Source organism: Coenobita brevimanus, chromosome 93 (genome assembly GCF_032717465.1).
Source record: "Coenobita brevimanus isolate Jiangsu-jjx chromosome 93, ASM3271746v2, whole genome shotgun sequence".
NCBI classification, from domain to species: domain Eukaryota; kingdom Metazoa; phylum Arthropoda; class Malacostraca; order Decapoda; family Coenobitidae; genus Coenobita; species Coenobita brevimanus.
In genome coordinates, this window is record NC_137046.1 from 23,121,843 (window position 1) to 23,138,238 (window position 16,396).

Sequence of the window (16,396 nt, forward strand, 5' to 3'; positions counted from 1 at the left end):
CCCGCCCCATCCCAGGGGGCAGTTAGGCAGTAATGTTATAGAATTAGCAACAAGAGGTATTTACTAGTGATATATAACGCCATCTCTCTTCGATAAATTCCTGTGCCCACATTTGTATCCGTAAGCTGTACAGTGGACTATGGCACTATATTTTCCGGAATCATCATTTGTTTTCAAAAACTCACAGAGCAGCTCAGTACAAAAACGCGGGCATCAGGTGTGGTGTAACTTGGCTGCCACTACACCAGCGCCGCCCTGGCGTCGGCTAGCCGGCTACATAGATTACGCGGTGCTTCCCAAGACTACGGGGATTGGGGAAGCCTCTCCAAACTATAGAGCTCAGTGGGTCACACACGGTACAGGCTTCTGTAGCTCTTCATCCATCCATCCATTATCCAGTCCTATGCTGTCCCACAAGGAGCGCAGAATCCCGGGTCCATGCAAACTGATCCCGACACCCAAGATGACAGTGACCAGCCTCACGCATCCTTGAGTGGCATTACATGAGCAATAAACCCCAACCACTCCTTAGATATAAACCTTCACAGGCTCAGTCCGACTGGAACGCCTTAATTACCCACTAAACCACCAGGCGCAATTCTCATCCAGGGACCACTTCTGCAGGCACACCCCATTCACCAACTACTCCATCCACCTTGTATGCAGGGCTCCCACTGCCATATTTCCCTAGACGGCTGCATAGATTTCCCTAGATTTGGTCAAAATTCCCCAAATAATTGTCACCAGATTTTTCATTGCATAATGCTATAGAAAGGTTTATGAAAATGCACAGCTGCATTAAAAATGTTTACTTCAAAAACTGAGGCACTAGAACATTTATTTCATGAAAAAAAAAAAGCAAAAATGAAGACACTATACACTTACCAGGTGACACACACACACGTTATAAAACACTGACGATGAGGCCCACTGTTCAGCTGGGGGCACTCAATTCAAGTGAGCCGATGGGCAACCTTTGACAAGAGATCCATCATGACTCCTACATCTTCACTGGCTGAAATTTCAAATCGGGGAATGGGGTTCTGTCAGACAGTACCTTCTACGTGGGCGCTGGACGGTTGACTGGTTAAGCGATAATGAAATGTTAATATTTGAGTGTAGTATTTCATACTAGGTAGAGTCCCGGAGGATTGGAAGTCAGGTATAATTATTCCCTTGTACAAAGGAAAAGGGGAAAAAGAAGTGTGTGGTAATCATAGGGGCATTTGTCTTCTTAGTATAATAGGAAAAGTGTATGGTAGGATACTTATTGACAGAGTTAGAGAAAGAACAGAGGAATTAGCTGGAGAAGAACAGGGAGGCTGTAGGAAAGGAAAAGGTTGTGTAGATCAGATATTCATTCTTAGATCTTTAGTGGAAAAGTTTCTAGAGAAGGGAAAGTTGTATGCGGCTTTCATGGATTTGGAGAAAGCATATGACAAGGACTGTAGAAAGTATTAAGAATATATGGAGTAGAGGGGAAGTTGTTGAATGCTGTGAAGAGTATGTATGATGGTGCTAAGGCTGCAGTGCGTGTGGATGGTGAACTAAGTGAATTTTTCTCTTTGAAGGTTGGGTTGAAACAGGGATGTGTCATGTCTCCATGGTTGTTCAATCTGTACATGGATGGGGTAATAAAAGAGGTACAAGGTAGGGTAGTGGATGTTGGAGTGGCCTTGGTGAGAGGGGATAGTGTTATGCTGGTGTTTTTAAGGCGACTTCTCGTCGTAAAAACACTAGCTACTGAAGCGGGGTCCTCTTTCTAGACCGGAAGTAAAGCACCAACAAAGGAACAGGACATAAAAACCAGGCAGTATACCTTAACACATCTATTACCTTAATTCTAACCGTAACAATACACGTAGAGTGATATTTGAGATACAGGGGAACAGAGACACAGAGTTATTATTCAGCACCACAAAATAGAGTTACACTTAGCACACACTACAATATTCATACAGGGAGATCGTGAATTATCTATAGTATTGTTTATGCGTCACTTTTAGGCAGGATATAAATAGAATGGTTCACATAGGGAATAAACAAGATTGGGAGTCTGTATGGGAAATATTACTATAAATGAGGTAGGGTGCGGATAGCGACACTCGACATTGTCACCTTGTCACGGCGACACGCACAACCGAGCTTTTGACTGGCCCGCGCACCCTCACCTCAGGTGTTCACAGAAAGTTCTCTTATATGGGGGGACTGGGATAATTACAATAAAGTCCATTCTCTGCCCTGCCAACACTGAGTTCTTGTGGGCTACTATCAACTACACTGTTCTTCACTTAGTCACTGTGCACTGTTCTTTTTCCCGACTTGCTCTTGACACGGGGGGGGGGGAAAGGTCACTGTTTTCCTGTCTCCTAGGCAGCGTTCACTCTGGGTCACACTCGTAGGTTGGGTGCAGGGAGGCTCTCCCGTCTGGGGGCCTCGACCTGATAGGCGGCCCTCGTGCTAGGGCCGCGTCAGTGTGGTGCAGGGAGGCCCTCTGGTCTGGGGGCCTCGACCTGATAGGTGGCCCTCGGGACTAGGACCAAACAGCTGGAGTAGTCAGGCCTGTCGTCTTTGGCTCCGTGGAGTGAGAGAGCCTGGATCGCGTTCGTCAGGAGCTGGAGAGTCTGGCCTGGGTGTCCTGGGACTGCGGGCACCAAGGGGGAGAGGCGCCGTCAGGACTGGGCTGCGGCAGCGTCTCCTACGGGGCTCGGGCAGGAACAAGGAACTCCCGGGCGTAGGCGGTAAGTCCGATATCGGGCCTTGCCACCACTCTAGCGTCTCCTCCGGGGCTATATTCCCGGGTGGTGACGAAGGGCTCCCACAAGGGAAAGAGGCTGGAGAAGGACTCACGTCACTCGTGTCCTCTCTAGTACGTCCTGAGGCCGGAGCCTTGGGTCGCCTTACCCTGGTACGTACTCTGGCTGTAGCTGTGGACTTGCCTGGTGTACGAGGAACAACTGAAGGGCTTACTAGGCCGTCCCTTCCCCGCCACGTATGTAGACCGTCGGTGCGGTGTTGCTCCCATAGTAGGGGACAAGCCGGAGCGAGGGGCACAGAGGCCACACTGTCTCCAGTACGGACTGAAACTACCTTCAGGGGCTTCTCTACCCTGGTACGTGCCCCGGCCGAAGCCGAGTGCCTACCCATTTTACCGAGAACAACTGAAGGGCGTACTAGGCCATCCCATCTCCGCCGCGTATATAGACCGTCGGCGTGGTGTTGCTCCCGTAATAGGGAAGGACTACACATACGGTAGCAGGGGCTCTTTACCCTGATCCGTACTCTGGCCGTAGCCGGAAGCTGATCTGTCTGATCAGGAACAACTGAAGGGCGTACTAGGCCGTCCCTTCCCCGCCGCGTATATAGACCGTCGGTGCGGTGTTGCTCCTGAAGGGGAGAACAGCAAGAGAGGGATGCACTGGGGCAACTCTCTCTCTCTGGTGTACTAAGGCCGGAGCCTTGGGTCGCCTTACCCTTCGTACACTTTGTAAGGCAGTAGCCTTGGGCCTCCTGCCCTTGGGCCTCCTGCCCTAGAGGGTGTAACAAAGCCGTCAATACGGTGTTACCTGGGACTGAAACTTGTTCAGTCCCACCCCTATTCTGACGACAGTTGCTCCGCCCACATTGTAGTTGCCTTTCCCTGATCACCTGGGGTTGGGGCAATTGCAGGGAACAAGGGCCCAGGATCGTAGTGCCTTGGTGACCCTCTTGATCGGGGTCACTAACCCCACTGTTGTGTCCTCCTGGGGTGGTGGTGCGGTGGCGGCCCGGTGCTGGGGTGGGGGGTGATGAGGTGGGAGGTCCGGCGGCGGGCACGGCGGGCATTTTAGATAGTGTTTGGAAACTCCCTGTACTGTTGTTTGCAGATGATACTGTGTTGCTGAGTGAAGACGAAGGGGAGCTGAGTTTGGGAGAGTGTGTAAGAAACGGAATCTAAAGGTGAATGTAGGGAAGAGTAAAATGATGGTCTTTGGGAGAGATGAAGTCAGTGAATGTACAGCGAGGTTGGATGGTGAGGAATTGGATAATCTGAGTACGTTTAAGTACTTGGGTAGTGTGATGAGTAAGGATGGAGGTTTGGAGGGTGAAGTGCTTGAAAGGGTACAGCAGGGAAGAAAGGTTGCTGGTTCTTTGAAAGCAGTGATAAGAAACAGGGGAAGTGAAAAAGTTACTACATGACAGTATTGTGATACCAACTCTATCGTATGGAAGTGAAGCTTGGACGTTGTTGGAGGGACACAAGTCAAGAGTGAGAGCAGTGGAAATGAGTTATTTAAGACGGGCATGTGGAGTCACATAGACAGGCTGACGAATGAGGATATAAAGGAGTGTTGTGGTGTGGATGTGGATGTGATAGGAAGCATTATGAGGAACACAGTGAGGTGGTTTGGCCATGTGGAGAGGATGGAGGGGGAAAGACTGACGAAGTGAGTGTATGTGAGTAAGGTGAAGGGGGGAAGATGGAGGGGGAGGCCGAGGATGAGATGGAGGGATGGGGTGGAGAGGTATATGAAAGAGGGGGGTGTGAGTTGGGAGCAGGGCAGTGAAATGGCGGGGGACAGGGCGACGTGGAGGCGATTTGTTTGTGGTCACCCCAAACGGGATTGAGGCGTCTGGCAATAGATAGAGATAGATAGATTTTATACTGGCGCCGGTGCGGTTTAAGTGCATATGGGCATATTCCCTGTATAATCTCTGATGTTTAAAATAAATCCCTAGAAGTCCCTCAATTTTTCGAAATCCCGAGATTATTCCCAAAGTTCCTCAAAGTTCCAAATCTAGGGATAATTCCCTAAAAGTGGGAGCACTGCTTGTATGTTCCCAGCTGTAAATGTTTGTTTAGCACCTGCACGCGGTTGTTGTAAATACTCGTACGTGACGTCATACTTCCTTCTTTGAGGTACCGTTGAAAAGGCGAAGCTTACACCAGCTGATAAAACTGTGATCATGATGAGTGGTACTTCAAAACTTTCTGGGAAAATTGCTATTATTACTGGTAAGATGATCACAGAGGATCTGTTAAGTATCCGTTTTGTAGCATATGTGTATGTTGTCTACTCAGTGGGTCTAGGAGTGACTGACAAACTTGTATTTGCACAGTTTGTAGTTCATGAGTACGTACTTTGTATGTATTATGCCAAAAGCGATACTGTTATTTTCTCCAGCTATGGCTTGGTCTAATCCCCTCACTATGTGACACATATTAGGGTAAGTGTACGCTTTACTTTAAGCAGCAGAATGACCATACTAATTCAGTTCATATTCCTCCAGTTTGTGTTCTGCATTTGTCTGACATCTCAGGGGAGTAAATTACCTTTTTCTGATGAAATATTGATTAATATCGGTTTTTCTGCCCATACTGCTTTTTCCCACGAAACTTAGGCTTTTCTGATGGACTTTGATGCGATTCATTCAATTTTGAGCATCATTACTGTCGGAAATGACCAGCTTTTGAGATATGACTCACCCCCCGTCCCCCTGCAATAATGAGGGATCTTTGGGGAATTGGGGGTTTTAGGGAGGGAAGAAACACAGAAAATGGTCATTTCAGACTGAATTGAAGCTGAAAATCAAATGAATCATACCAAAATCCATTGGAAAAAAACTAGGTTTCATGGGTAAAATACAAAGCTCAAACTTATCCTAACCTAAAACCTAATCGAGCTGACCCTAACCCAACCTAACCTAACCTAACCTAACAACCTACCCTAATCAAACCTAACCTAATCCAACCCAACCTAACCCTAACTGAAAGTAACCTACTATTCAAACCTTACATCTTCTTACCTTACTCGTCAGACAGGGACACTGAACATATAGGGGCAAGACACTGTGGGACCTACAAAATTCAATGCTTGAATTGTTGTTTTCAAAGCACCTTTGAAAAATGCGGCCGGGAACCGAGGGACGCCTGCATCACTGGACTGCCATATCTACTCTGATTTTGAAATGAAAGCTGGAGGTAGTTGGGGTAGCAGCGCAAACACTTGTTGGCTGTAGGTGATCTGGTGACAGCTGTGATTGGCTCGCTTTTCATGACGTTGACAGCTCAGTTTGAACCGAATTTCATTGAGACAGCGAGTCATCCTTGCTGGCTTGGAAGGGGGAGGGTGGGATGGGGACACCCAAATATTATTATATCTTCCTTAAAACCAATTTGCGACGGAAGTGTATAAGGAAAATGTTGATGAACTTGAAGAGACGGGTGTGTTGAACATAATAAAATTCACGGGAATGATTAAGGGCTGAAAACCGATATTATCCAAAATATTTCTCCCCTGATTTATCATCACTTTCCTTAACCCGCCCCATCCTGACGTTTTCTGGACAGTGGTACGCCCCAGTCCCGACAGTTTTGGACCTTTTTTTTTGGGCTCAAACATCCGCTTTTGGTGAGAAACATCGAAAATTCATAGAGAAATCGCTCACCTGAGGTTTTAAATACTCGATCTAGGTACGAGTACCTCCTTATCTGACTGGGTTTTCTGACAGGCTGGCACCAAAGAAAACGAGTTCTATGGGAGTGTAACTATTTTATCCACTCATAAACCGTATTTATTTACTTGGTACGAATTTATATGTAGTACAAGAGTATATTGGTTTTCAAACAGTAATATAGGCATTATAAGCATTGTTTCACTCACTAACTCATCATCATTCATGACCTTTTTTTCCCACATTACCTGATCATCATTTCTGACTGTTTCTTCCTCTAATCCTATGTAAACTTTGTCCTCCACATTGTCATCGATTGGGGAATCACTCTGGCCCTGAATGTCTTTATTGGCCAGGTCACTGGTAACAGGTGAATTGCCGAGACAATAGCGTGCAGGGGGGGGGAGAGGTTATGCGGTGTAAGGCATTGTCCCTGCTTGGCATCTTGTAGAGGAATAGAGGAAGGTGTCCCGTGTATACGTGCCAAAAATCACTCGCGAAAATTGAAAATTGTGCAAATTAGGGACCTTGCAATGTTGCCGCGTTAATTCACGTCTCCGGGATATGAGTGCACATCATGTGAGGACGTGAATTCACGTCTCCGGGACACGGCAGGTTAAGCTGTACCGTACCTACGGGTGTTCGTTTTTGGCATAATGGAAGAAACTTCATCCACTCACTTGATGTAGTGCTGCCTACTTCTTCTTTAGCCTTATCATTCTTTTTCTGTGCTTGCCCTCCTCTCTTCCTATTTCTCCCATCTTTCCTGTCTCTTCTTATTGGTTTTCGTTCTGTTACAGGTGGCTTTACATTGCGTGACAAGCCAAATGGTTTCCTGTAAGCCAAGAAACCATTTGCAATGTTGGGTGGTAACTATATAACCAACCCAAACATGCTCCCTACGTGTCAACAAGTGGAGGGTTAGTGCCGCGTCCCATAAAACAAATAACTCAAAGTTTAATGGCCACCCTTTACGGGATTATGGCGTCTAACAATAGATAGATAGAAGAACTTTAATGTACTCAAAGGTGGGTTTCATTTTCCAATTTCCCAGCAGGAGGTTAGGTATGTTAAATAATTAGGTACAGTTAAGTTTGGTTTGGTTAGGTTTAATTGAACACTTTGGTTAGGACAGTCCCTTCTGCCATTATGCTGACAGATCAAACGAGTTGTCAGGGAAACACAGGTGAAAACAGTGAGGAAACAATGTTAACAAGAAATGTTTATTTACCCTCCAGAAATAATAAAAATACTGTAACTTCTCAAATAACACAAGGGTTATGTTCCTGGAGAGGTTGCATTCTCTAAAAACGTATTATTTAAACAAAATTTTCCCGTAAGAAACAGTGATAATATTGGGGGTTACGTTCCTGGACTCTGGGAAAGTCTATCCATTTGGGAAGTTATGCTACTCTAGACTTAAAGGCAACAATATTAATTTGAAAGAAAATCCATCTAAAAAACAAAAAACAGTACATTTGGGGAGAAGTAAACAACATTTGATCCCTAGTTGGGCCGAAGCATTGTTTACTTCTCCCCAAATACATACAGTACTGTTTTCGTTTTTTACATGGTTTTTCTTTCAATTGTGCTTTTTTCACGGCATTGTGAAAGTTCCTCAACATTATTAATGCATTAGTAGGTCATAGAAACAATACAGTAAAAGCAACATTTTCATTACAATAAGTAGGTCACAAACAATAACACACAGCATCACTTCATCTACGCATCACTCGTTGTCTGCTGCTGTTCCTCCTCACCCCACTCCCCCACTTCCTGCCATTCCCCCTCCTTGTTCTGCTGTCCTGATATGTAAAGACTTAATTTGCCATAATGAAACAGATAAAATCTATATTTTTTTCAACTGAATAAATTACAGTCACTACTCGTTTTACTTTGATTCGGTATACAATAATTCGCTACAACAATAATAGAAAAGTTCCACCCCAAAATCCGATTTACGATAAATTTCCTGCTATAACAATATTGCCATTGGAAAATTTCGTACAAACCACCAGGCACACGCAAGGTGACCGTCGCTTGTCTCAGGCAAGATGGTAGCCCCAGTGTGCAGAGCATTGTTTTGGTTCTGTTGTGGTCCCGCCACCCCTTCAAATCTCTGTCTTTTCCACTCATTCACGTGTGTCCCCCAGCTATCGTCACCTCTCAGCCAAGCATCGTGTTACTGTAGGCCTGTACATCATGAAGCACCAGGCCAATGTTGCGTTTTGTTTGTTGTGTTGTTGCAGTGATTTGCTGTATGTGAGTAACGCTGGCTGTATTGGTGTGATAGTGTTTGTTTTGGTCTTGGAGACAATTTGGACCGACACGGGAAGTAATTAAGGTGGATTATCATTTTTGTTTCATTCTTGGGTAGGTGACTTTGGGAAGTTGAGTTGACATAACCCCCTTTTATAATGTTTCAATCTCCCGATTTACGATAAAATCGTTATATATTAAGGTATGACCCATGGGACTGTCTAAGGCGTGTGCAGCTAATTTAAAAACATCACGTACATGTAAAGTTGCGTTAAATCGAGAAACCCATGTTAGTTAAACATATCTCCTGAAATATTTGCTCTTGTTAAAACGAAAACGTGCTGTTTAAACTCGCTTTAGTTGAGAGGTTGCTGTTTATCAGACTATCATGAAAAAGAGAAACTGTTTTGGTAAGGTGCTTCAACTTCGTAAAGTGTATGTGTACTCAGTCAAGATACCTGAAGATGATTTTTATCATGATTTTTATCATTAACATTCCAGGAGAACTACACAGTGCTTTCTACTTTCCCCTTTGCATACAGTTTTTGAATGCTGTTCGGGAGCAAAATCTAAGATATATTGGAGAGCTTCCATCAACAGATTACTGCAGATGATGAAGTTTAGCACTCATCCAGTGACTCGTGGACGTTGAAATTTGCTGCCGCACGAGGGTCGTGGAAATCCAGTCGTGAAATGCCCAGATCCATTAATTGAAGTCCAGTCTCACCGTGGCTGCCTCAAACTTTGTAGTCTTTTTTTCTATGGCAGACCATCCCTGGCTGTGTCAAACAGTGTGTGTATTTTGAATGCTGCAATCAGAACAGAAATTAAACCACGAATTGTTATATTACTACAATTAGCACTGTAAGGTGCTGTGAACTTGAACGTGGTGTTAACTTGGATATAAAAAAAAAAAAAAAGAAGTTTTTATGAAATAATTGTGCGGAAAGTAATAGTAGCAGAGTGAATGTAATAGCACACAATTTTAGTTATGTAAGTGGGTAACTTACCTTGAACATCTTCACCAGTTTGCATGTGCTAGCAATGGTGACATTTGGACCTTTAAAGAGGCGATTTTGTTTTTGTTTTAACGCTAACATCAGTGATATTGCTATTTAAATATTATGGCTGATGATTTACCGGTACATTAACTTGCAGAACCAGTGATTATTTTAAAATATTTAAATTTTTTTACCTCGTGTGAATTCAGGAATGCTTGCTTTTGTGTTTGTAACATAAATATTTTCCTTTCTTTAGCAGTAAATAGTGAATATAAGGCCTCTGTGTGATGCCTAAACCACATAAAAGAAAGGACAGTGGCCAGCAGGCCAAAGGAAAACCTGCAGAATCCACCTTTTAAAAGGCAGTTAAGGACATGTGCACAGAAAAACTAAGTGTTAAAGAAACTGCAACAAAGAACATCATCAGCAAAAGTACTCTGCATGACCGTGTGTCTGGAATCCATAGTAAGAAATGCAGAGCAGCTGGCAATTAGTAGCGAGGAGGAGGAGCTCCTTGTGAAGTACATAATAGTTTTGTCTGACAGGGGCTTACCTCCAGATCAAATGGACCTCTACTACCTCCTCAAGGCATACTTAGACCAGAGGAGAGTAATTGTTAAGTGATTCAAGGACAGCCTACCAGGGGGTAGACTGGGTGCATTCTTTCCTGTAACTGTCATAAGGACAAGCTCACTCTCCGAATCTCACAAAATGTCAAGCCAAGTCGTGCCAGGTTTCTGAGGATCAGCTTCAGGCATATTTTAGTCAACTGGAGAAGACACTTGAAGGTGTGCCACCAGAAGGTAGGAGGCAACCAAAAAAGGAACCTATCAATACAAGCACTTCAGTGCAGTAATTGAAAGTGTCACACCATCAATCCATGTCAGGTTCTTAACCCCTTAACCACGGGGCGTCACTTTCGTGACGCTTGGGAGCAAGGGATCATACCGCGGGGTGTCACTTTTGTGATTCTGTGTTATTTTGAATTTGCCCGGTCTTTTAAGTGGTGGCTTGTATCATCTATCAGCACTACCAGTGTCCACCTATAAACAGTTCTGCTAATGTCACCTATACTCCCATCCACTGTTGACAATTTAGCCATTTTTCTCCTGTCCTTGACTCCCCCCCTCCTTACCTCCCCTCTATTACTCTCTCCTCCCGCCTGACCAGTTGCGCTGCGCTACACAAATGCTGGACGGATTTTTCCACTCATTTTATCCATTGAAATGTGCCCTTTGCCCTATTCTTATACAAAATAATATATAAAAGAAAGAGAAAAGGTATTTGATACTGCCATACATCTGGAATGGGCTGATTATCACCTGGCAACACCTCACGTGCACTCGTTCGCTAATTTTCCCTGTTTATTTCCCCTTGAAATATGCCGTATTACCTGTTCTTATAATAAAAATATACAGTAATCACTCTAATATCCGGACGCCCAATAACCGAACATCCCCACTACCCGGACCTGATCATCCTGGGATCCAACATCCCCCCCCCCCAAAAAAAAAAAAAAAAAAAAAAAATTCCTGTCCGTAATTTGAACTTGCCGCGCGCGCCGCAGGAGAGCATTGTTTTGGTGCATCATTCCTCCGACGTCCGATAGAGCGCCGCTGCATCCTCCCCACTTCCCGCCTGTCTCTCACCGCGACTGGACCTACGCTCTTCGCAATGGCTGCCCACGTGCTTGCTTTTGTGGTGGTGCCCTACCTGCTGCAGGGCCTCCTGCTGCTCTCGGGCCTCCTCTTAGTGTGTGTGATGATGGCCCCCGCCACCTGAGAAAAGGAAGAGAGTGGTGTTGACTCTGGAAAAGAAGAGGGAGATATTGGAGAAAGTTGATGCGGGTTGGTCTTCTTCCCGCATTCTCCGCGAGTATAACCTGGCCCGGTCGACTTTGTTCGATATCAAACGTTCCCGAGACAAACTCATGCAGTACACGGCTGACTTCTCGTCGAGAAGCAAACGCAACGTGGAAAGGAAGGTTATGTTTACCCCCAAGTTTGCAGAAATCGACCGATCCACGTTGATTTGGTATCGACAGCAACGTGCAGCTGGTGTGATGGTACGTGGAACGGAGCTGAAGACTGCTGCTGAGAAGTTCGCAAGGCTTCACGACGCCCTAGACTTCAAGGCATCCAAGGGTTGGCTCTTCGCGTTCAAGTTGCGACATGGCCTTACTAACCGTAAAGCACATGGCGAAGCATTGGACGCTAACGAGGATGGAGTTGACGAGTTTCGGCACAAGGTGAAAGGCTTGATCGACAGGGAGGGCCTAACTCATGGTCAAGTCTACAATGCTGACGAAACTGGCCTATTCTATCGCTCGCTGCCAACGAACACTCTAGCCGATGAGACGGAGAAGCGTGTACCTGGCCGCAAGCTTTCCAAAGAACGGATATCTGCTTTGTGTTGTGCCAGTGCTAACGGCATGCACCGGCTTAAGCCCGTTGTTGTTGGCCGTGCAAAGCAGCCTCTGTGCCTTCGTGGGGTGATGGATGTTCTTCCTGTCGTCTGGTACCATTCTTTGAAAGCATGGCTCACAGCTGTGATTTTCAAAGACTGGTTTCACCGTCACTTCGTCAAGGTGGTCATCCATTACCAGACGAAGACACTGGGAATCCCTCGCGACCAGGTAAAGGCTCTCCTTCTGCTCGACAATGCACCTGCCCACCCGTGCGACAAGGACTTGGTTGCTGAGAATGGCCGTATTAGGTGCATGTTTCTGCCACCTAATACGACTGCTCTCATTCAACCCATGGACCAAGGAGTGATCGTGGCAACAAAGCGCCTATACCGTCGGAAGTTCCTGGACGAGGTGATGGTTGTTCTCAAGGACGAGGACGAGCGCAGGGAAGGACGGGACACACGAGGCAAGCGGACTTTGGAAAACCTTCGCCGCTACAACATCAAGTCTGCGCTGTACAACTGAGCTAGTGCATGGAAGGAAGTCCCTGTGAAAACTCTTGAAAATGGTTGGTCTCGTCTGCTTCTCGAAACGGATGTGGAGTACGATTTTCTAGGGTTTGACGTGGATGATTTCCATGCACGGCTACGTACGCACGGCGACGATGTTGATGTGGACGATGTTCGTGAGTGGTTGGACGACGACGTGGGCGATCCTGGGTATCAGACGTTGTCTGATATCGAGATCGCGTCTTCGGTTGCTGTTGTTAGTACCGAACTTGAAGATTCCGACGACGAAGGTGACGATGATGCGGACTCCTCTCAGCAGGACACTACTCCAGCCATCCCCAAGCTGAGCGCACTCCGGGAACATCTAGAGTTCGTCCTAGACTACCTGGAACACCCAGACTGCGACAGGGAGATGGGGCCCTTGGGACTCGTGGAGGAAGTGCGTGCTTTCAGGCAGCGCATCATCAATCGTCAGAATCGTCGGTCCTTGCGTCAGTCAACGATTGACAGTTTTTTCAGGCCTGTAACCCCTGCTGTGCCAAGCCCTGGCTCCACTCCGTTGCCTCCCCAAGACAGGCCCTCATGCTTCGAGCCACACCCCAGCACATCAGCCACGGTGGAGTCACCGCTCGACGTGAGTTTGCGGCTTTCCTCAGAGTCCTCTGCAGTGGGTACGCCATCACCACGACCCAGCGATGCACCCCTAGGTCGCCTGCCAGTGATACTCTCGGACTCTGACAGTGAATAAACAGCAATAACTTCTCCACTAGACCACACGGGAATTTTGAGTGTTGTGCAGTGAAAAAAACGGTGTGTTGTGTTAAGGTTTTCGAGTTGAGAGAAAAGACTCAGTGGAAAATAAATTTAATGTAGATAGACTTCTTTGTTTTGGCTTTTGAAATTGGGAAAAAAATGGGAAAAGTTAATGTGCAACACTAAGTTACAATGGAGCATTATGTGGACAAAAGTGAACACTGTGAAGAGAACGGACTTCTGTGTGTTATTGACTAAGTTCAGTGCAAGACTTCAGGAAGAGTGTACTGCAAGTGCTTCAGGAAATCGTTCTTACTGTCAGAGTCCGAGAGGAGGCGGTTATTCATCGAGGTGGCCAGGGACTTGCTGTAAGTAGCCAGAATGTTTCATACTGTACTTTTTTCCATACTATACTTACCAGAATGTTTCATACTGTACTTTTTTCCATACTATACTTACCTCATGCATGTGCAGTAGGAATGTGTTTTTCTGAGTTAGGCTAGGTTAGGATCCATAAGTACCAGAATGTTTATTAATGTATGAACATACTTCTAAACCCTCATTTTATGTTTCTTTTGCATTTATTTCAGTCATTTATGTGCCTTATTGGTGTGATTTGGGTCTTAAATAGGTGCTATGCATATCCAGAGGGAGTTGTATAGGTGTTTCTCTGAGTTAGGGTCCATAAGTACAAGTCCATAAGCTGGGGCCCAATATCCGGACAAAACCAATAACCGGACCTACCAATGGCTCTATTACGTCGGATATTGGAGTGATTACTGTATATAAGAAAGGAAGGGAGAAGCCTAAGTGATATTTACATTCACCTGGAACTACCTAATTTATTATGTATTGTCTAGATTTCCTGCCTATCATTTCATAGCCTATATATTAGCAGCTGTGACCACACTGACATTGGCAGCCCTTCATTGCCCCTAGGCCACAGCATTCAGTTTACTGTCGTCTCTCAAGGTGAAACCACGTTGGATTCGCGCCTGTCCAATTTAGCCCCTTTTTAGCCCCATGCAAAAGACCCTGTGACCTCTACCCCTACTAAACCTCATGTGGAAAGGGGTAAAGGGCTAAGTGACTGCTGTGGAACGTGAATTGGCTAATTTATTAATGATAATGATGGACAGTGACTACGACCTTTTTTGTGACTCTAAAACAGTGCAAGTGGAAATGTAAATAATGTGTAAATAATGTGTAAACAGCAAGTGAAAGCAATGAATGTAAATATATCTGAACAGTGGAAAATAGTTTTATAAGTTACTGCAAGTGACAGTGCATAACATATTGTAAATAAAATAGAAATGTAAATAATGTAAATAAAATAATGTAAATAGAAATGTAAATAAGTACTGTAGTAATATAAGAATACGAGTACCGGTACGGTATATATACTAGGAGTAATGAAAGTGAAAGTTTCACTCTAGCATGTATGAATATTGAGAGTAATGAAAGTGAAAGTGACAGATTCGCTCTCTACGCTAGTATACAGGATGAGATAGTGAATGCCTGGAGTGAAAATAAACTACTAGTACTGAAAGAAACTTATAGATAAATATTGTATATATAAATAAGTGTAATAAGGTACTAGGAATATAAAGTGTATGTTTATAGATAATAAATGACAGATCCGCCTCAGAATATCATTGGGGAACCAGTACGGGAAGAAAGCTCATATGCGCTCGTAATTTACATAGCTTTCACAGTTTTTTTTTTTTGGAATATGGATTCCAAACTACTTCAGATTCATAGAATAGTGTTTGTAGTTATAATATCAGGCAGTGGTAACCATAGTACGGGGTATCGGGAAGTGTAAAGTGGAGACTTCATTACCCAACTCCAGAAGTCTCCACAAGTCCTACGGTAGACGACGAAGGCTCAGCAAACATCCCAGAGGAAAGCTGAAGGTATGTGCCATATTCATATTTAATTTTAATATTCTAGGAGTAATAACTGATTTTTGGCAAAAATTTTAAAAAGTCAGTCAGAGCACGAATATCCTCGCGGGACGCGCAGTGAGCGCAAAAACAACCCCCGCGGTGTAGGGGTTAAAACATGTCGCTGAGACCGCTAACATGTTTGCAAACCCAACTGTTCATGACTGCAGTGATGTTGAAAAAGAGGATATTATTCAGATTCTACAGGAGCCTGCTGTTAACTCTAAACTTTCATGATGTTTGATGTTAATGTTAATGCATGGCCTTAGTTGATACAATGTTCATATAATCAGTTCTTGCAAAGCTGCATTTAAGTTTTCTATTTCAGTAATGAGATATACTGTACTGTATGTAATACTTTTCCTTTCCTATATGGTACCTCTCTGAAGGTTTAGGTTTTCAGTGGTGCTTTTTTTAAAAAGCCGAAGAGTGCCCGAAGTTGCACCATGGTGTCCGAAACCCACAGCAGATTTTGCTGCTCTTACTGTTGATGAATAAATCAAGGACTGTCCGAGGGCATATAAAGGGTGTCCAAGTTCATACCATGTGGTGATATGAACTTGGATGCTACTTCCGGCTCTACTACAAGGAAATGATAATTAACTGAAACATTCACTTTGCATGCATTGAAAACCCTCACACATAGCCTGAGGAGGTGCTGACATTCAACATTTTGCATTTGTGTTTTATCTTGCAGCTTGCCAAGTAAAAAACTGTCAAAGCTGTCCGAGTTCACACCACCTTATGGCAAACATTTGTACAAACAAAGTGAAGCTTAACAAATTAATCACTGGTCTGGCCAAGATTCGAACTCGTCCCTCGCGCTTATCATGTGCACACGTTACCACTGAGCCAAAGAGAGGATCCCCCACTTTGCCTCTGGGCAATGTTGGCCTTTATAGACCCCATTACACCCCTGTTTTCCCCTTGGTAATTAATTCTGTGAGTTTCGAACACATGGTAGTGTAGCATCGGAGGCCACCACTGGTGAGGCTACGGACCACACCGAACAGCTCATCCCTGGGATGTAAGGACAAGGACACTGTCAGCTATCCAAGGAACAACACAAAATAACCAACCAAGCCT

At 44.9% G+C, this 16,396-nt stretch overlaps 1 protein-coding gene across 1 annotated transcript in view; it reads left to right on the forward strand.

The window, feature by feature from the left end:
* The first annotated feature begins 4,882 nt into the window (after window positions 1-4,882).
* LOC145412535 (3-oxoacyl-[acyl-carrier-protein] reductase FabG-like) overlaps window positions 4,883-16,396 on the forward strand; it is a 299,121-nt gene continuing 287,607 nt past the window's right edge. The window contains exon 1 of the mRNA XM_080282430.1: window positions 4,883-4,996. Within this exon, the coding sequence (XP_080138556.1) occupies window positions 4,948-4,996 (49 nt within the window). The 5' untranslated portion in view covers window positions 4,883-4,947. The remainder of the gene's footprint in view (window positions 4,997-16,396) is intronic.